The 20,814-nt window shown below is 49.9% G+C and overlaps 2 protein-coding genes across 3 annotated transcripts in view; both read left to right on the top strand.

Moving 5' to 3' along the window:
• PLXNB1 (plexin B1) overlaps positions 1 to 7,144 on the top strand; it is a 77,821-nt gene extending 70,677 nt beyond the window's left edge. For both annotated transcript variants that reach the window (XM_066195055.1, XM_066195056.1), the window contains exons 32-38: positions 296 to 462; positions 799 to 959; positions 1,201 to 1,348; positions 2,051 to 2,115; positions 2,199 to 2,274; positions 2,628 to 2,702; positions 3,245 to 7,144. In XM_066195055.1, coding sequence (XP_066051152.1) covers positions 296 to 462; positions 799 to 959; positions 1,201 to 1,348; positions 2,051 to 2,115; positions 2,199 to 2,274; positions 2,628 to 2,702; positions 3,245 to 3,349 — 797 coding nt within the window. In that variant the 3' untranslated portion in view covers positions 3,350 to 7,144. The remainder of the gene's footprint in view (positions 1 to 295; positions 463 to 798; positions 960 to 1,200; positions 1,349 to 2,050; positions 2,116 to 2,198; positions 2,275 to 2,627; positions 2,703 to 3,244) is intronic.
• A 4,081-nt stretch (positions 7,145 to 11,225) lies between these two features.
• On the top strand, positions 11,226 to 20,726 carry LOC136296373 (SRSF protein kinase 3-like). The gene is made up of 11 exons (XM_066195415.1): positions 11,226 to 11,271; positions 11,430 to 11,538; positions 12,018 to 12,105; positions 14,290 to 14,377; positions 14,622 to 14,728; positions 16,590 to 16,752; positions 17,958 to 18,043; positions 18,498 to 18,605; positions 19,041 to 19,110; positions 19,194 to 19,286; positions 20,539 to 20,726. The coding sequence occupies exons 1-11, from the start codon at positions 11,226 to 11,228 to the stop codon at positions 20,724 to 20,726; spliced, it is 1,146 nt and encodes a 381-aa protein (XP_066051512.1).
• Positions 20,727 to 20,814: the final 88 nt, after the last annotated feature.

The following is a 20,814-nucleotide window of genomic DNA, read 5'->3' on the forward strand; positions in this document are numbered from 1 at the left end:
GGAACAAAACTTCTTCAGCAAAAGGGTGGTTCAACCCTGAAACAGACCACTGGGGTGGTGGGGGATCTCTGTTCTGGGGAAGTTTCCAAGACCTTGAAGGTTTTGGGTGAACAAAGGCAACCTGCTGAAATGCTGGCAACGGTTGTACTCTGGAGAAGGTTGGGTAGAGGCCTCCAGAGATTCCTTCCCATTTGTGTTTCTGTTATACTGGGAAATCTTGCTTTCTTGGGGCTCACCTGACAAAGGTCTGCTGTGAGAGAGCCAACACTCATCTGTAAACAATTGCTTGGTTCAGAAACACCAATGCTGGAGGATGCAGATGAAGGTGGGATCAAACTTTGGCACCTGGTAAAGCCAACAGAAGAGCCAGAGCTTCCCAAGCATCGGCGTGGGAGCTTGAGAGATCGGGAGCGGGCCAAGGCAATCCCGGAGATCTATCTGACACGTCTGCTCTCAATGAAGGTGAGAAGCACAGACTGTGTAGTGCTTGGGATCTTGCCTTCCTTCATATCCCCCAGCAGATTGCAGGGATGTGTGTGAAGGTGCAGCAATACCCTTTACCTGCAGTGGCTTTGAGTACATTTGAGTCTTCTCTACATTTTGCTTTGTTCATGAGGTTCTCCCTGGCCTCTGCTCCACATACCACAGGGGCCTCCGTTCTCTTTTGTTGCTGCTCCCTTCAGTGGGGGTGGAGTACCCTGGGCTGTCACTGAGAAGAGGATGAGCTCTCATCTATGAGGCCTAGGCTCTCTACTCTCCTCTGCCTGTGCTGACCCTGTCCTATTTGATTTTCCACAGGGCACTCTGCAGAAGTTTGTGGATGACTTATTCCAGGTGATCCTCAGTACCAACCGCCCTGTTCCTCTGGCAGTCAAATACTTCTTTGACCTGTTAGATGAGCAGGCCATACACTATGGGATCGCAGACCCTGAGACCATCCATATCTGGAAGACAAACAGGTAGGGTGTTCCTGAGGTCCCTGGAGGAGGCACTGCTTACTTGCTTAGAGCTTGCAAAGTGGCAGCAACCTCTGCCTCCTGAGGAGCAGCAAAATGCAAGTGCAGGGCAGCAGACCATAGGGAGAAGAGCTGGTTTTGCTGGGAGGGCAAAGCAGAGAGATGCAGTAACATGTAGAATATCTTTCAGCAATGTAGCTGCTACCTTTGCTGATGTCCTTCTGCACTTCTGACCTCTCTACAGCCTCCCCCTGCGGTTCTGGATCAACATCATCAAGAACCCCCAGTTTGTTTTTGATGTGCAGACATCAGATAATGTGGATGCTGTGCTGCTGGTCATTGCACAGACCTTCATGGACTCCTGTACAATAGCTGACCATAAGTTGGGGCGGGTGAGTACAGAGGGAGAAGGGAGCATGGTTGGCACACACAGTTGAGCAGTGCTGCCTTAGGAAGGCAATAATAGCACCATGGGACAGCAGGCCAGGCTCCCCCTGGCTTCCATGTGCAGCTGGAGAGTAATGGGGCCTCCTGGGAAGAGAGGAGGGAGGATCAGATTTTGTTTAGCAACAAGAAATTGTTGAGGATTGCTCTTAATTTACAGCTTGCAGCTACTTACGGGACAGAGCTATACTCCACTTGGCGGTGGCAGACATTGGGAGTCACAGGATACAACTTGGGACATTCAGGTTGGCCATTAGAAAGACTTTCCACCATCACTACTCACCCTGTGCTGAGGGTGGAACAGTCCTGCACAGGTCACCAGAGATGGGATGGGTGGATCTCTGGAGCACATCAGGCATCAGCTGTTCAAAGCCATTGCCAGTGTGATCTCATACTGGTGATCACCCAGCTCTAAGGGGAAGGCTGGACTAGGGATCCCAGGGCTCCCTTCATCAACACATCTCAGGGTACCTCAGACTGCATTGCTAGAAGAGAGACTGCTATTTGAAGTGCCTCTCCATGCAGAGGACAAAAAATTCCTGATCACGAACAAATGGCAGAAAATAGAAGTGATGGTGTTACCTGCTGAGGTTAGTCCACTGCACAGTAAAGGAGATTTTCATAACAAATTCTGGTTTTGGATGTTCAAGGACTCTCCAATCAATAAGCTGCTTTATGCCCGGGACATTCCTCGCTACAAGCAGATGGTGGAAAGGTAAGTGATGGACGTGAGGAGTTGTAGCTTCAGCAGTGAGGAGGAGGGACCATGCACTAAATTCCCTGTGTGCCCCTGTCTAGGTACTACGCGGACATTCGTCAGACCATCTCTGCCAGTGACCAGGAGATGAACTCTGCCCTGGCTGAGCTATCACGGGTAAATCAAAGTATTTCAGAAGTCACCTGGCCCTTCACCCGTGTATCCAGGGGAGAGTTATTAATGTAAAGATGAGATACTCCAGCTCAGTGTGCAGTTCTGCTCAGACACACTGACTGTGCCCCGTGGCTGCCCTGCACCTCAGGGAGGGTGAGGGTCTACCCAGGTAGCACTGGAGGGAAGAGGGGGTAGTCAAGGATTCAGGGCAAGAAATACATGTGATTTTTCCTTTGCTAGGAGCTGTTGGTGAATTCTCTTTCCTGTTGCTTCCTTAATGAGTTGTGAGGACAGAATTTGACAGGACAGTTGTTAGGTGTCTCACGATTTTGTCTGATTTCTTCTCTTATAAGCAGAATTACTCAGGTGACCTCAATTCCCTGGTGGCTCTACATGAATTGTACAAATACATCAATAAGTACTATGACCAGGTGAGTGTGTGTTTCCAGCAGGTGTGAATATGCCTTTCTTCTTCTATCACCCAAACAAAAAACCTACAAAAATTAACAATTAAGAGCAGCCAGACTATTCCAACTCTGTGTATTATTTCATTGGCATGCATAACTCATGTCATGAGTTTGCTTTATTCTTATCAAAGAGCATGGGAGGAGATCAGCAAAAAGAACTTAGCTCTAACTTGGAGGTTTTTGGGATTTCATGTGCGCTTCTTCATTTTTACTCCAATATCCAAATACCTACTTAAATAAGAAATGCAGTTAGTTCACTTTAATTTACTAAAGACTTAATTTTCAGGTGAGAAGTTTAGCATTCTTTTTGCCATGTAAAGTCTGTAAGTTACTACAATGAGTCTAGAATACTTCTTTTGTGGTTAATTTGGGGTTGCTTACTACATACCCACTCGAGACTAGAGCGTGCTGAATTCCCGCTTGAGGTTCTCCATAATGTGTGGAGTTCAGCTGGTTGAGTGTCATGTGCTGGCGAAAAGCTGCCAGTGAGCTCTCTCTTGTTGCAGATCATTACTGCCTTGGAAGAAGACCCAACAGCACAGAAGATGCAGCTTGGATATAGACTGCAACAGATTGCAGCAGCTGTGGAGAATAAAGTCACAGATTTGTGACAGGCACAGACAGACTGCTCCCCCCTGGCTGAATGGGGACAGTGCTCATCCTAGTTGATAAACAGGGTGTCCTGCTGCCATTGGAACCAGACTCTCCAAGGAACCTGCGGGTGACAAGAGCAAGGGGACGGCCAAGGCAGTACAAAGTACAAGCGTCCTTGCATCTCAGAGAATATTTTTTTACAGTTGTTTTTTTTTTTTCTTTTTAAAAGCAAAATGAAACGAACAAAAAAAAAGGACAAACTTTGGTTTTTCCCTGGCAGACTGCTGAGGGGCCACACAGGTCCTTCCTACAGATGTTATGTGAATGTGCCAAGTTTTCAAACCATGTTGTTGAAGAACCGGGTGACAACACCAAGCGCTGTGTCTGTGGAGTCCTCAGCCTTGCACGGATGGCCTATCCAGTACTAGAACACTTACTGCTGCAACCACTCACTTCCTTGGGGATCAGGAAGCTTTGTCTGGGTTGGCTGCTGTGCTAACCTCTGTCCCCAGCTAGCAGGCACTCCTGAGAAACTCCTTGCAGCAACGTCCCTGCCGGTCCCAGATGTTGGATGTAGAAAGGAGAGTGTCCGATCGGGAAGGTCTCTTGCTCCCCAGTGCTCTGGTCTCTGACAGCTTGTGTGTGGCACCTGCTTGGCTGGAATGTGCTCACCAGCATGGGTGCTTGCCATAGGGCCCACTGCAAAATGAACAGCCCCCTCACCTTTTGCCTCAGGACAAACTCAGTGTGTGAGAGTCACTACCTGGCTCACTTCAGTCTCCACTGACTCAGCTCGGATCTGTCTTCCTGGTTCCTTGTGGTCAGAGGTTGCCCTGCTCTTTGGAAAAGCACAACAAATGCCTTGTGCCACTTCCCCTTCCTCCAGTGTCCAGCTGTTCTGCTGCTCTGAACTGGACTTGTAAATACCCTCAAGAAAGTTAATGTATTTAAATGCTAAAGGAGAATGTTTAACTTTGTGGCTTTGAGACAAAGCTTTTCTTGGAGAAGTATCTCTGTGCACTTCTACTGACAAACGTCTGTCAGCACTGGAGCAGTTTTCTCCACTGCTTTGTCTGCAGGGATAACTTGTAGGTGTCTCCGTTATCTTACCAGCAGCTCGCCTTTCCCCGCAGCTCAGTCCCAGGCTCTCTTTGTGCTCTTCCCTTAGGCTTGCCTTACACCTAACTCTCAGCTCCACTGCTCAGACTCTCCTGTCATGGCACATAGAAGGGTTATTTGGTGAGCTGTGAACTCAAAGGAGCTGTCAAGCACAACCATGATGTTCCCAAGGAGGGTCGGGCATCCTGCAGAAAGGAATGATTTGTGCACAGAGGAGAGGCCTGGAGCAGGCACAAGCACAGTTAGTTGGCAGCTGTCACTGGGCAGCTCCTCACTGCTCTCTGCTTAGTTCCTCCACTTTGTGAACAGCCCTCTGCCCTTCTAGGAGCTAATCTATAAGGGTGCTTTACTTGTTCTCTCCACCCCCCGCCCCCCAGTCCCACCGCTGCTAATTCCACACTGATGTCTTGTGTGCCTGGGGCAGGTGGGCAGGTCGGACTCCTCTGTCACTACTCCAAGGTGGTGACTGTGTGGGCTAGGAGGTAGCAGAGCTAGAACAGAGCAGGATCACATCCCTACCTCTTTACATAACATAGAGCAGTAATTCCAGGCCTGCTCCATCAGCCCTGTGCAAGTGCTGTGCAGTTGCAAAATTGTTCTTGGAGCAGGCTAATGCTGGCCTCTCTTCCTACAAAGCTGGCTCTTCTGTGACCCTCTCTCAGCAGTATAGCAGTATTCCCAGGTACCTGGTGTGCCCAGAGAATGAGCATTCCTGTGCAACCTTCTGCTCCTATCCTGCTTTATGAAGCAGCAGGGTGGCTGGCTGGCTGCTCCCAGGCAAAAGTGGGGCTGCAGAGTTTGTCTCTTTCCCCAGGTGAGGGCCAGTTGGGGTCTCACTCCTGCCTGACCACCCATTTCCACAAAACTTCTGGGAACTTAGCATCTCTGAAACCTTTGTCTTAACTAAATCTGATTAAATTAGTCCCCCCAAAAAGCTGAGTGGAGGAAAGGACTGCTGGATGGGAAAAGCCAATATAATGCATGTTAGTAAAGCCCATTTCTTTAGGGACTGCAGGAGGAGATTTCTTGGTTTGAGGCAGGCGCAGGTATAGTGGTGGAGTAGCATTGTCCCCTTGTGTGTTGGTGGATGGACTTTCTGCCCTAGGAAATAAGGCCTGGTTTGTGGCCTCTCCAACTTACTGAGTGTCTGCCAAAAGCCACAGAGTCTCTGCTGGATTTCTAGCTCTGCAGACTGTCAGTGTCTGCCCCTATTTTTGCAGAATTATCTCTGCACTTTCCCAGAACAGTGTGGCTTGAGGCTTAATTCTCATTCCACCTCCCACTAGAATCCACATTCTCTCCCTGCTTCTCAGTAGTGTTCCTGGGTGTTGGAAATCATCTGCTTGCTCTGAAGTGTATCTGTGAAAGTCTGCTTTTATTAGAGCAATAATCAAGACCTAAAAATAGAGCTAAACAGAGGTGATTGACTTATTTAACATTTTCAGCTTGTCCTTGCATGGCTGGACAGGACACACTGCCCAGGTATGCAGGTGCAGTGAAGGTGGAAAGCTGCTAGTGCCCATCTCCTCCCATCCATCTGTCCTCAGTGTTCCAGATACCAGCAATCCTCCTCCCTGTGGACAGGCACTGAAGGCCCTCACTGGGATCAACTTGGGTGTTTAGGCATGGCCCCTCTTATCTCCGTCCGTGCCCTTCTCCTGTGGCAAAATCTGTTTCTGTGACAGGGTTCTGTTGCATTTAAATTTGCACAAACCATGCTTTATTATGAAATTCCCTATCGCAGGGAAAACCTATTTATTTATTCCTCATGATCCTTCCAAGTTTTCTCTAGTCTCTGCCTGATTCCACAACCAACTGGACATTCCTTGTCAAGGACAGAGAATCCTGTCTGGGTGTTCCTGTTTGTTCACAGGTGGCAAGTTCTGTGGGCACCAGCAGAGAGAGCCCTGCCACCACGGCCGGTCCTCTGCTGCGGGACACAGGGATGTCACTGCTCCAGGGGACTCCCAGGATGGTGATGTTCCTGAGTGGCAGGCACCCAGCTTTATTTAGTGCTGCGGTCAGAGGGAGGGACTTGCTTCCGCCGTGGTCTGGGTGAAAGGCTGAGAACTGATCAGTATTAAGATAAGTCTCCGTTAGTGTATTTGAATGTCTGTCCCTTTGGCACGATGAAGCACAGCTGGCGCCCATGTGATGTAGATGTGAGAGCTCTTGCTGTCATCTCTCTGGCGGCAAATTTAGGCTGTACCTGGAAGCTTTTTTAATTTGGTAGAAATGATGGCTGACTTTTTTTTTTTTCTTTGTGTGCCTTTCTTGTGGGGGATGATTATTTTGGTTTCCAGAACACCCAGGGAATTTGCTCTTGTAGTCTTTTTCCTGGTCCTCTGTCGTGGTGACTCTGTCCTCTCCCAGACTTGTGACTTGGTGTCTGTCTGTCTGTCTGTTATGGTATGGCCTGACCTGCATTTATGCCCTGCCACACCTTAGGTTCTGCTCAGAGCACCCAAGGTACTGTCTTTCTCAAATTTGAATTAATAATTAATATAAAAAGCTTGAAAAAAAAAATTCTGGATTTTGTTACATAGTGTAATAACTGTTTGTAGATACTGTTCTGAGATGTAGGAATCTATTGGTGATATAAGAGGTTTTGTCTGTAAATAATCAGTTTAGAGTCAAAATGATTTTAATAAAGAGAATTCTTACACAATAATTCAATAAATTTTAATATACAACCTCTGTGTCATGCTTGTATTGCATCATGATGCAATTACACAGAATGTACTTGCCTCTTTTTCTTCCTAAGTGGAAACTGTGTACTCCTAAGCACCAGGACCCAGAAGCTGTGCGAGGAGCGAGGTTTTTCCCTCCTCCTCCTCAGCTGTGTTTCTTAAAGATGACCCTGTGCCACCTTCCCCCTGCATCCCTCTGCAGTTTCCAGAGCTCAAATACCATCCTTGCCTACAGGAGGAGGCAGCCTCCCTCCACAGACACTCGTGTTGGGCTGCCACTGGGGGCACATGGTGCGTGGCAGCTCTGGCTGTGCTCTCTCGCTGGGTAAGGGTTGCTGAAGGTACACTGTTGTCACTCCTGGTCCCTGTTGTCCACCAGCGTGAGGCAGAAGCCAGTGTTCCTAATTTACCAAAACAACTTAATACTTAAATGAATTTCACAGTTCTTCCCAGACAGCAATCTGGCTCCTGGCCCTTCTGTCCTTTTTTCTTCCCTCCCCTTCCTTTACTAGCAGAGTTTTGTACAGTCTGCTTCTCCCCCTCCTTTAGTCCCTCCTCTCTGTACTCTGTGTGTTCTTGTTGCCCTTTAAGGGGTCACAAACCACTTGTCCCCTGCATGCTGCCCTGCAGGGCTCAGCACCCGGCCTGGCGCAGCCTCTGCCCCCTCCCTTGGTATTTTTAGTGCAGGGAAGGCAGGTGAGAGCAGAGGGGCACAGGCAGGGGGAGAACCGCTCTGGGAGGCCCTGGCCTGGGTTTGGCAGCCTGGAGCTGCGGCAGAGCTACTGCAGGCAGGGTTAACCCTTTGCTGCAGGGCTGGGGCCCGCTCTCTGCAGCCTCAGCCAGGAAACCCGAGCTGTGCAAGCCCAGGGCCCCAGTGAGGGGGAGGCCAGGCCATGCCCAGCTCCAGTGTGAGGCTGCAGCTTGTGGCAGTGGGGGGGAAAAATGTGATTCTTACTGTGTGTGGCCTTTTCCTCCCCAGTGCTGCACGGTGCTGGGATGCTCGGGTCCCCCGAGGGCTGCGGGGAGGATGCTGCCGCACTTGCTCTCCAAGGGAAAGGAGCAGGGGAAGCATGGGCTCTGTGGGCACCAGCACCGTGCTGCAATGGTGTCTGACTCTGTGCTGGCACTGTTGGAGAGGCTGAGGTTCCTCAGGTCCAGCAGGATTGGTCTGGCAACAGGGATGGCTCTGCCAGGCAGAAGATGCTGCCAACAGGAGCAAGTCCTGCTGACACACTGCTGGGAGCAGGAGAAAGAGTCAGGCAGCCCCACGGTTTCTGGGTCTGGAGAAGGCAGTGCAGAGGGGGAGGACTTCTCTGTTTCCATCTCAGTAGAGCTGTGAATTTCCCGCTATAAATAGTTGCTGTGGAGACTGTGAATCTACTGCAGGCTGACAGGCCTGCTGCCAGGGAGGCAGGGAGAGGCCAGCAGTAAAGTGAATCCACCGCAGCTGTCTGAGGTCTCCTGCTCTCCCAAAGCCAAGGTTGTTCCCAGAAGTGGTGCTGTGATCTGACACCCTGCCCCACTCCTCACCACGTCCATCCAGTGATGCAGAAGTTTGGTGGGCTGAAGGACATCCCTCCTGGGGCAGTGCAGACTAAAATCAGAACAGGACCAGCTGATATCTCACTTTGGGGAGCTCCAGAATGAGCCAGATGACAAAGGGAGTGGCGTGTCCTGCCCATGAGCTGCTGCAGGGTGAGTCTGTGCTGGGTTCTGGGGCTCAGAGCCCTGCCGGGGCCGCTTGTGTGCTGCATGCTGTGACTTGCAGGGGTGCTGTGCTCAGCAGGGCTTGTAGGTCTGTGGTGGTGCAGAAGCTGAAATCGTGTATTGCTCTGGTGAGTTCTGACACTCTAAAGGTCCAGGTGTCATAAGGCTTGACTGGTGTTGGGCAGCTCTGTATGCTGTTCCATGCAGGTTGGGTGGAGGAGACCAGGCCAGACATGAAGCATCACCCCTTGTCCATGGCTCTCACAAACCAGGAGAACTGTTCTTGGGCTGAAGTTCTCTGAACTAGTCCAGGCCTGCAGCAGTTCAGTGGGTTCTGCACAAAATAGTTGGATTGACAAAAGCCAAGTAAGTTGTATTTAATGTGAAAGTGTCAAGAAATGAAGGATTAAAAGCACCAATTGTCCTTTATCACAAAGCTTAGGAAAGTGCATTTCACTTTCCTGTACCAAGTTGCATAGCAACACCCATCATCTTTTGCCTGTGCTTCCATCCAGAGAGGGTGGATGGAGGTAACTCTTGTCTGCCTAAGGATAGACTTGTCTTGCCTCTGCTGCTGCAGGGCCACCAGGGCCCAGTGAACTGCCCAAAAACTCCATCAGCCCTAGGGCTAGGATGAGCCTTACACTTTGGGTCTGCCTCTGGGTCCTATTTTCTCACTGAAGTCTCCTATCACCACAACACTTCACCAAGGGAAGAAGCTGTTGAACTCCCATCTCCACACACTCATGAGTTTTCCTTTGGTAGGTGAATGGTAAGCCACATAATTAAAGAGTGCTTGCTCTCAGCTTAGGCCCTGCTGTCCTCATGATGTGAGTGAAGAAGGCTCAGGCAGATGCTGGTGGCGCAGGAGTGTGTGAGGGTACTGATAAGCTTAGCCTGTGCACAAGTAAGGAAAATTTTGATTTCAGTTCTGTTTCATAGGCAAGATGTCAGTGACTATTTGCTGTAGAGGGGTCATGCAGACGTGCAGCATCTGGGAGGTATATACCTAGAGAGACTGATACTGAACAGCATAAAGGCAAGGGTTAGAGGTGTAGAAATGTGAGGAGGGGGAGGCATTTTGAGCTCCTTTCAGATTTCTGTGCAGGCTTGGATGAACAGAGTACCATCAGCTCTGGCACTTTGAGTTTTCCCTGGCAGGTTGAAAGTCTTGAGCCCAGTCTGACCCTTAACTAGAACTGTGTTGGCAGCTGGCAGGGTGCCCAAAGGCAGGCTGTGCCTCTGGCTGCTGTGCTGGAAGAGGAACATCAGCACGTGGAAGGAAACATTAATATTTTGAGGAAGTCAAAACATTGAGTCAAAACAGGTGCTCTGTCTCAGCACCTGGAAGATGTTACCGTTCCAGAACAACTCCCTGCCACCAGCACTGCCAGCCCTCTATAACTATTTCTGAAAATCCTCTGGTTCAGATGAGTTCTTAGCTTTAGTGACCTGATTTGGAGGATTTAAAGTTCAATATTTCTACCTGTGATAATGGTCTATGGACATTACTATCACCTGTCTCGAGCTCTTGACTGTGTGCGTTAGCCTGAAGCTTCAGCTGTACAGCAAGTGACATTTCCAAATTATGAAAGGCTGGGTTGGGAGTGCCCCAGCTACTGTGGCTTAAATCTGTATTTCATGAGCAATGCGGGCTCTGGGCCGCTCTGTCAGGTGACCAGTACTGAAGCCAGTCCTACTTGGGTGCTGCAGCACTGGGGGACAGCAGTTGGGTCAGTCTATCTGTGCTGTCTTGGTGTTTATGCCTTGGGCTGTCATAGTAACAAACCCCCGAAGCAGCCCCTTGCCAGGATGTCCTGTGGCCTTGCTGGGCTGTCACAGGATGGTCAGTGATAAACCCGCGCTCCAGCCCCAGGGCTGGACTGTGGGCAGAGGAGCAGCACTGTAATGCTTAGAATGCAAGTTCTGTTTCACACCCCTCTGGAGCAGGAGCCTTCTCCTGCCAGCCAAAGCCCAAATTCCCTCCTCAGCCAGGACAGGAATGGGGCGGGGGGGGGGGGGGGGGTGTGCTTTCCCTGGCTGTGGGAGGGGATCCCACAGACCCTGCTAAGCCCCTGAAAATACACACTAGGAAACCTGAGACTCCCACCTGGCCCTGGCCCGGGACCAGCCTGCCAGCTTTCCACTTCTGAACTCTTAAAATAATCCCTGTCTCCCTGAAGTGCCAGAAGTGTTTGGAACAGCCTGACTCTAAGAGCTGCTGAAGGGAATGGGAAAGAAAGGGGTGAGGGCACAGCAGAGGTATGGCCACCCTGCAGCTTTCCAGCTCTCTTGAAAGGAGTAAAATGCTGAACATCACACCACCCGTGTGCCACTGCCTCCTTCCCTGCGCCAGGATCTGCTGTGCTCCAGGGCCATGGAGGAGCAGGTGCAGCAGGAGATGCCATCAGCCCAGTGCACAGGTCACTCCTTGGGCATGAGGCTCCAGAGATGAGATCACGTCAGGCTCTTCCCAGGCTAGAGGAGGCCACTGGGACCTGACAGGCTGTCCTCAGCTGCTCATTCAGTCTGAGAGCATTTAGAGATGTCACTAATATCTCTTGGTGATGGTTTTCCACAGGAGGCCACCACCCCATGCAGGAGGGAGAGATGTTCAACACGCGATACCAGGTGCTGCACAAGCTGGGATGCGGCGCCTTTGCCACTGTCTGGCTGTGCCAGGACATGAGGTGAGGGGCTGTGTGCTATTCAGGGAGGTGGTGGGGTGGCTGATGTCCTGGGCGGGGCTGGCTCCTCTTGCAGAAACAGCCGAGCACAGCCTGGGAGCATGCCAGGCATCCCTGAGCACAGGGAAAACCTGACAGCTAGATCAGTGGGGTGCAACGAGCAAAGCTGGTCCCCAGAAATCAAAGAATGTAAATGAGGTGGGATCAGCCCTTGCTCTGCATTTTCTTTTCTCGTTTCAGCCCTGCAGTATCCATGCTCTTTTTCTCTCCAGTCCCTTGCTGGTCCCTGGGGCAGTTGTGCTGCCAGATGGCAGCAGGATGGATGCCCATGGGCCTGGCATGCTGTAGATGGAGCCAAGGGTGCCTGCAGAAGGGCGGCATCTTCCCTGGGGAGCCCAGGGCTGGCTGACTGGGAGAAAGGGAAGTGCTGCTGGTCACGGCCAGTGACACGCATTGGCTGACAGCTGTGGTTCATTTCTCAGGAGGAAGAAACAGGTAGCTGTGAAGGTTCTGAAAAGCAGGGAGGGCTTTGCTGAGACTGCCCAGGACGAGGTTGCTTTCCTCCGCTGCGTAAGTACATTCTGTGGGTCTGTGCTTTGCTCCAGCAGGTGGCCACTGAGTTCAGGTTTGAGTATCAGCCTCATCATCCCCTCTGCCTCCAGGTCTCAGTCCAAAGAGCTAGGTGGGGAATAGGGAAAAAAAAAACCAAAGGCTGGGGAATTCATAGAAATCACCCTGGCTCAGCACTGGCCTCTGACAGGCATCTTCTCCTTCCTCCATCATACTGGGACATGTTGGCTGTGCCCCGCTTGCCCTGTCAGCCCATTTCTTTTAGCTGAGACTAAAATGCAGCAAAAAGGAGGAATCTGCAGAATGATAAGGCAGATAATCAACAGAAGACTGTGGTAGTGTTCTTAAGCAGGAGATGGGAGCATGTCTGCTGTATCTGTGTCATTCGCAGAGGAACATCACTCAGAGGACATTGCTGTATCACAACACTGATAGTGAAGGGAAAGGAAATATTTGCAATAGGAAAAAAATGATGTACCAAAATACAATAACCATCTAAAATCAGAAAGCTTCTTCTGGTTTCTGCTAATGGAGGTGGTAATTAGGTGCCTGTATCTGGGTTGTACCAAGTTGCCTTTGAAATTGGCTTGAACTGCTACTTCTAGAAAGCTTGTCCTTATGATTCTTCAAGTTTGCTCAAATACAAAGTTACATCAGGTTCAGAGGAGTAAAAGCTGTTGAATTCTGCATTTTAAATAACTCTGTGGCCTTTCTCCAACAGGTTTGAGAAAGGTTTAGTTAACACCTGTAAATCTGTAGGCCATATCTACAGGGAGGTGAGCCAGATGCAGTGATGCAAGAGGAAGCACCAAGTGGCACTAATTTAATGTAATCAGAGGGCTGCTTTTCTACACATCAGCACAACCCTGTGTAAAAAGTGAGCCTTACCCCGATTTATTATTAATTCTGAGAGACATGCCTGCCTGTTCAGCAGCACACAGCTGGTTCCCAAGGCTGTTCCCACCAGCACTGGGGGGTTAGTGCCTGCAGAGCTGCCAGGAGAGATGATCTGGTCTCTGCTTCCAGGGCTGCTCACTCCTGTTGTGCCAGAATGAACCTTCTGGCACTGGTGCAGGTGGATCTGACATCTGCAAAATGAGCCAAACCAAAACCCTGGCAGTTGTGGCCACTAAGTGAGAAAAAACCAGCATGAACTGCTGTACCAGGGTAAGTGCTCTGGGAGAGCAAGCCACTGGTGCTCCTTGTCACATTGGTGTGTGGTGCTGGGGATGTTGTAGCACCTGTGCCTGGAGGGTCACACAACGCAGTACCCTGGGGCAACAGCAAATACCCAGGTGGGTGTAAGGACAAGCTGAGATCAGGGTGCTGCTCCCACTGAATACTCCCCTGGCCTGTTGCAGTTTCTAGCTGCAAATTTCTTGGGCCAAGGATGATGCTTGAGTGGGCAGGAACTCTCAGTGGATTTACCTTGAACCCTTGAAAGCCCCTGTGAGATTCAGTACCCGCAGCCCCCTGTAACAAGAACTGTCCCCAGTTACCCATGTGCTGTGTGAAGAACCATCTGTTTTGGTTTTGGACCTACCACATCATGGCTTTGAAGACCCCTGGCTCTAGCACAAAAGATGTGTTCACCCCCTCCACCACCCCTCTGTATCCTGTAGATCACTGCAGTACTCGCCCACAGCCAACCCTTTTCCAGCACAAAGAACCCCCCTTCACTGGGTTCATCCAGATGTGGAAACTGCTCTCTACCCTGATAAGACAAGTAGCATTCAAGGGGCCAAAGACAACCACAATGTCTCTACCTCTCTGCAGCCCGTTGAGGGAAATTGCTGAAGGGCTGGTGTGAGGCAAAGGAAATGGACAGCCATCGATGCTGGGAGCAGGGAGCTGTCTTCCTGGGAGAATCCCCTTCCAGCACAAGCAGGAGCACTTTCTGGGTCTGCCTGGAGAGAATAAGCAGCAGGAAATGTGCCAGATACTATCAGCAGAACTGGTGTGAGCTGTTTTGACACTGTGAGTGTGAGGGTCCCACCTTGTCTAGAGCAAGACAAAACATATAGAAATTCATTCCTGGTTTTCCTGATGTTGTTTTTCTGGGATTTGTCATGAATTGCCAACTCCCAGAAGAGAAAGTCTGTGAGACAGGAAAAAACAGGTGCAAGGTGTCCTTGTGCATATATATGTCTCTAATTGCAGCTTTCTTGGAATTGTCCCCCTCAGGTAAGCTGCATGAAGAAGAAGGATCTGGCAGGAGAAAACATCGTCTGTTTGTTAGACGACTTCAGAATGATCGGAGACAATGGTTTCCATATCCTTCTATGGAGAGTGTTTTTCTGGGCCAGCAAAGCCTGGGCTTGCCTTGGAAAGCCACAGGATGGTGTAAATCTGAGTGCTGTGCTGCCATGAGGAGGATGAGCAGGGCTGTAGCTGGAGCAGGGCACATGGGCGTGGCTGAAGAGGAGAGGCTGATTTGGGAGGTATTTGCTTTGGGGAAAGGCAAAGGGTTGGTGCTTACACCTTTCCCTGTTAGTGAATCCCTAACTCTTTCCCACATGCGTGCCTGGTATTTGAGGTGCTGGGTCCTTCCATTCGATGTCTGATGGGAAACTACACAGCCCAGGGACTACCCTTACCTTTTGTGAAAAAGTCTTTACAGCAGGTGAGAACTTAGCTGCAGTCAGGCAAGGGCGCCAAGGGGCTGTTGGCTGCAGGACATGCCACAGTCTTCCTCCCAAGGGGAAGGGCTCGGGTGTTACTGCCTAAGCCTGCAGCCCCCTCATGTTTGGGAAGGAGTCAGGGCCACAAAGTGCCAACAGCCTGCAGATCTACACCAGGGAGTCAGGGCCGGCACTTCTGTTCCCATCAGCTCAGTAATCATTGGGTTCTCTGCTGCTTGTAGAAGTAGCAGGGGACAGACAGCCTGCCATAGTTCTGCTTCTTGTGGGCAAACCATCTCTGCCCTCCTGCTGCCTTGAGAAGTCCCCTCTGGCAGTAATGTCAGACTGCTGGCATTTGCCTTGGCATCCAGTTGTGGGTCATACTGTCAGCTCCAGCAGCTTGCTACCACTGAAGGCTGCTCAAGGTCTCCCTCTCATCTTTACATGAATTTCTCAATTGCTGATTTGGTCAGCTGGTTCTCTTTCCATGTTGAGGCTTCCCTATGCAGAGCCAACTTTTCCTTCATCCCCTGTAAGGATGTGTTGTGCCAATTTAAAAGATGGTGAAAGCTGAATTTCTTCTGGGCTGGCTCTCCTTAAGGAATGGGAAACCTGAGTGAGGCCTCAGAATAGTTAAAATTACTATTTGCCTCTTGTGCTGAGATTTATCAGAAGTCTGCACACTTGCCAAGATGAAGATTTGCTACCCTGATTCCTGTGCCCTTCTAGGGATACTAAGAAAGAAAATTGCTTCCTCCTTCATCCTATTTTCTGTAGTAGCCTCTCTTTTCTCTAAAGAAGCTCCACTAACACCTGAGTAAGTTACAAAAAAATGTAGTGGCATTACCTCTGTGATCCATTTCACATGCGGGCTTTTGCTTGATACATTATCTGCTTTAACTGTAAAATCTCAGATCTGTTTTCCCCCTTCAGATCAGCACTGGGGCAGTATTTACTCCTGATTCATTCCAGTTTAGTTATTTAAATCTTTCCCCACGTTTCACAGTTACCATTTAAGGCTGATATTTCCCTGGGGCTGGTGTTCATCCCAGAATAGAATTTGATAATACAGAGAATATTTACCAGTCCTTTATGACTGACCACAGTGTTAAAAAACAAACCTAAATCTCGCCATAGCCTTTTCTCTGTTATTGATTTCTGATAGTGACTGTTCATCTCTGGTAGGTGTTGTTTATCTCTCCCCTGTGACAGGCCAGGCTCTCCCGGCTGCATCACAAGCTGTTCTTTCCCTACATGGCTCCCCTGCAGGGCCCTGAAATCCTCTCTCTGCACTCACTCATGGTCTCTCCCCCTCCTGTCTGTGTTATTCTGTGTCTTCTTCTTTCCTTTTATGATGGGACACCCTCCCATGCCATGTCACTGTCATTCAAATGGAAGTTGGGGACTGGTTATAATCAGTGGGAAGGCACAGAGAGAGGTCCCAGGACACAACAGCCAAACAAACAAGAATGTTTTTACAGAAGAAAGTTCAGCTTTGTAATCATAATGCCTCCTCATAGCCCCATCCTCTTCCCACCTCCCTGGGCTTGCCCATGCGTGCTGGTATCTGTGGATTGTCACACTGCCTTCTGCTGTGCATCACCCCAAACATCCCTTTCCTCACTGGGATGTCCCGGCCTCCACTTGCTCCTGGGGCTCTGCTGCGGTGTGGGCTGATAAACCCTGTGCCTGCTCCCCTAGGGCACCCCAACAGGAAACCATTTGCTGCCGATAGTTACCATCAACGCCCAGACTTCCTGACTTGCCCTCCTGCCGTGCCTGCCTGCTCTGGCAGCTGCTGGGGCAGGAGGGGCGGTGGGGACTCTCTCAGGGCCGGTGTGACACGGCTGCCTCATTGCCCAGGTGCTGGCAGGGCTGCACTTCCTGCACAAGTGCTGCCGCATCATCCATGCAGACATCAAACCGGAGAACATCCTGCTGAATGGATGCAGCAAAAGGCTCCAAAGGCTTCTCATGGACACACTCGACTGTGACCAGGGAACAGAAGTGAGGCTAAAGGGAGCAGGTGAGCACTCCAGGGCTTTTTTAACAAGAAAATGGACTTGGCTGTTTATTGGCAGCAGAGAAATGAGAGCCAGCAGGTACAGACACCTTAGGAAAGGTTCACATCTCCTGCAACAGCCAGTCCAAAACATTAGAGCCAGTATAAAACATTATAGCCAGTTTATGCTGCTGAAAGGCCTCTCCTTTCTCTGCTTAAAACAAGCATCAGGGTGGGCTCAAACAGAAATGCGGTCCTGCAGGTGGGTTTGTGTGAAGGACAACTACAGGTCACAGATATCTTTTAACAGCACCACCACAACCTCAGATCTCACTCTCAGGGCATAAGGTACAGGACAGTTCCACGTGTCTGATGTTATCAGCTACTGAAAGGTTTATATACAAAATGGCTTGATCAGAAAGCTGCATGACACTCCTGCTCTTTATTTCCCTCATTTCTGAGGTTGGTGGGAGACTTGTATGTGCTGCTAATCTTCAAGGCCTTCTGAGACATAATTTATTTGCACAGAATGGTGTGAATATTGAATAAGATATAGAGCTGGAGAGTTTCTCGAGAGATTATCTCATCTCCCACCAATGAGACTTTTCATATTATCCTTGCACTGTGTTCTCCTGTGAGCATTTCTCCCACAACAGTGTTGTTTTGTCTCTCAAACTCTGGGGCAATCAGGGAATGCTAAATTAGTGATCAAGTCTTTTCCTCGGGGCAGAAAAGCACAGCATTAAGCATAGGCTGACAGCTCACTCTAAGGCACTAAACCAGGAATTACCTTTTTCTGGGATAACATGGAAGCATAACGTCCACGTTGCCTGCCAAGCAGGCTGTATCCAAGGTCTGTGACAGCCAGGGTTGTTGAAGGCTGAGGAGAAATTACAGATGTTTTGGTTCTGATTGGTGCTCTCCTGTGAGCCCACAGTAATTAACCTTGGTGCTAGAAGAACCTTGCAGCAGGACAGAAGCATATGGTCACACTGTTCCACTCCAAGCTACTGTTCTCCCAAACATTCTCTTACGTTTTTATACTGGATACCAGGTCTTCTTTTGTGTGTCTTCAAAAAAAGAGGGATGGCATTTGATTTATGATAAAAAGTATTTAGGACCTTTTAGGCCGAGAAACTTTAAGGGAAGGTAGACATGCCTCTCCTGTGTAAGTGGTGTGTACTTGCTGGTTCAGAAAGACCTGATTTCTCTTTGTCCTTTCCATCTAGGAGGTGATCTTGGCAATCAGTTGGAAGACTCTGATTTAATGAGCATAGAGGTGAAAATTGCAGATCTAGGAAGCGCATGCTGGACAGTGAGTCTGCTCTGAGTCTCAATCGCACGACAAAGTGAGATGCAGTGTGCTTCTTTCCGTGCCACACTGTATGTCTGTCTGTCCCTTTACAGCTGAACAGAGATTTCAGAGCTATTTCAGAGATGCTGATATTGCAGAGTGTTACATTTGGCACTCTCAGCTCCAAACTGCACACAGTATTCCTGAGACACTGTCAGCTTTGGACGTTTCTCCAGCTTGCAGATAGCCCCTACAATTAGAAATTTAAACCTATGTTCAGTGTGAAATGGTGGGAGGTAGATTCCCACTGGTGTCAGTGGGGCCAGGAACGTGCTGGCCATGCCCTGCGCAGGGCTGAGAACATGCATTCATTCGTGTCCCCAATGTTCTGTCACTGCACAAGAAGCTCGTGACCACCAGCGTTGCTGTGACTGGTTTAGGCACACCAGCCATAGGGGGTTTGTTTCTGTTTTAGTACAAGCCTTTTTCCAAGGAGATACAGACCCAGCCATACCGTGCCCTGGAAGTGCTGCTTGGATTAGACTACGGCACTCCTGCGGATATCTGGAGCACAGCCTGCCTGGTAGGACTGGGGACAACGCTGTGTGTGGGGGGGAGGTGACAGACATTACCTGGCCAGGGCAGCATGGCCCGAGCATCCACCTATCCACGTAAAGAAAGCTTCCTTTCTGAGAAGTCAAAAGGGGCTGTTGGCACTTACTCGCTTCAGGCAAGTGTCTGCTGCTGGTACAACCCACTGCTAATTTAGTTTAAACTCTAAGGCAATTCACACTCCATGTAGATTAGCTCAGAGGCTTGCCTGCATCAGGCACATGCTGCTTTTCATCCTGATGGAGCTAAAGGTGGTGTTTAATTGTGGTACAGATCAAGCCAGTGTGAGTATTTCCACATTTTAGGATTAGTTTTGTGTGATAAAGAGGGCAACTGGTACTATCAGTTAGTGGGTAAGGAAAACTTAAAGACAATTAGTGAATTAACAGTGCTACTCCATTTCTAGGCATTTGAAATGGCAACTGGGGAGTGTCTATTTGATCCTCAACCTGGGAAATACTTCTCCAGAGATGATGGTAGGACTCCATGAGTTTTATTTGTTTCACTGACAGAAATGTCACAGTCTGTATCTAAATTTTTCTTCCCTCCCTCCATCTAGATCATGTCGCTCGCATTATTGAACTCTTGGGAAGAATTCCTCCTCAAATTGTTTTCTCATGGAACAAGACAACAAAATTTTTCAGCAGGCCAGGTAAGAACTGACATAAGGAAGTTTATTTTAAAAATCACTGCAGATCTCTGACACACTCCTACTCAGCTCATGCTGAACTCCCCCAAAAGTTACTCACACAATGCAGGCTACAAGCAGAGATGGAACACAAATGGAATTTTCATAAAGAACAGTAACACTCCCTGCCCTGCCTACCTTTGCAATCCCCTGAGCATTCCAGGGATGAATGCAAAATCCTGAAAAATGGTCAGAGCAAACACCTAACAGGGGAAGCATTTCCATTCTTTCTCCTTTGGATTTGGAGAAAATGGAAATACAGACAGGAAACAGCTCCATGCCAAGAAGGCCAAAGAGTGTGTAACAGGCTGGACTTCCCCTGTTCATTGGCAGAGAACAATGATGAGCAGGAATGGGGCACTCATATCGTTCCAACGTGGCTGCTATATTTAGTCTTCTGACCCAACTGTAACATCTCTTCTGTTGCATTCTCCCCAGTTCCTTTCCCTTTGATTCATGAGTCTTGAAACCCTTTTTGACCACAAGGCATCACATGACTCCACCCTTCTGCAAGCTGGCCTATCATCCTTCTCTGCTTTCATGCTTACCAGCCTACCCACAGTTCATTCAGTGCTTAGTACTGGTCCCATGCTGGAATTTAACAAGCACCTCCCTGCACATCCACATCCATTGCTCACACTTATGCCTTCTGTGGTGCTTAAAAGAAATGAGTCAGAACTAGTTCTACATTCACTCTCCCTGTGAACCAACCTGGCCTGACCGCACTTGCCTAACTTGAATCACCGTACCTACACCATGCACTCCCCAGGACAAGGGCTGCTTCTCGCTCAGTCATACACTCTGCTGGGCCCCACAAAGCTGCCTGGCACATAACAAATTCAACAAAAGTGTCTTGCGAGTTCTGACACTGAAATAGCATAAGGCATCCGATGCCTGTGACCAGGTTCAGGGTACACGCAGCAATGGCTCTATCTATCATGGTTAATCTGGGAACACTCTGGGCACTCTTGGCACATTCTCAGCTATGGAAAGTACTCAGAACAGGGAGACTCCAAACACTATCTTGGAAAGGTGGTTCCTGAGAAGCACCCGACAGCCAAACCTGCGCGGGGGAGCGCAGGTGGAGCTTACAGAGACAATTCCGAGAAGAAGGCAAAGATCTTACAGGACGCCTTGGGTTAATTCTGAGGCGAGGCGCGGCAGCCTCAGCCGCGCAGGTGTGACTGAGGCGCTGTGCCCACGCTGTTTCTGCCAGGCGCTCTCCTGCGGCTCTCCCGGCTCTTCCCCCGTAGCCTCCCCGACATCCTGGCGGACCGGCACGGCTGGACACCGCGGGAGGCGGCCGCCTTCGCCGCCTTCCTGCTGCCCGCGCTGCACTACGCGCCCGAGCGCCGCGCCAGCGCCGCGCAGAGCCTGCGGCACGCCTGGATCGCCGCACCGTGACCCGGCCCGGCTGTCCCCGCCTCGCGGCTCCGCGGGACCCGCCGCAGCGACCGCACCACCCTCCCGCGGGGCGGCGGGGGCGGCTGCC

This window comes from Chamaea fasciata, unplaced genomic scaffold (genome assembly GCF_029207755.1).
Source record: "Chamaea fasciata isolate MVZ Bird 193981 ecotype frontalis unplaced genomic scaffold, bChaFas1.0.hap1 SCAF_13, whole genome shotgun sequence".
Taxonomy (NCBI): Eukaryota; Metazoa; Chordata; class Aves; order Passeriformes; family Sylviidae; genus Chamaea; species Chamaea fasciata.

What these genes read in the sequence shown, in the direction of transcription:
- LOC136296373 (XM_066195415.1), top strand. Translation starts at nt 11,226, where the DNA reads ATGGAGGAGCAGGTGCAGCAGGAGATGCCATCAGCCCAGTGCACAG. An exon ending in GCCATCAGCCCAGTGCACAG is followed by an intron (nt 11,272 to 11,429) that starts GTCACTCCTTGG and finishes GGTTTTCCACAG; the next exon opens with GAGGCCACCACCCCATGCAG. An exon ending in TCTGGAGCACAGCCTGCCTG is followed by an intron (nt 18,606 to 19,040) that starts GTAGGACTGGGG and finishes CTCCATTTCTAG; the next exon opens with GCATTTGAAATGGCAACTGG.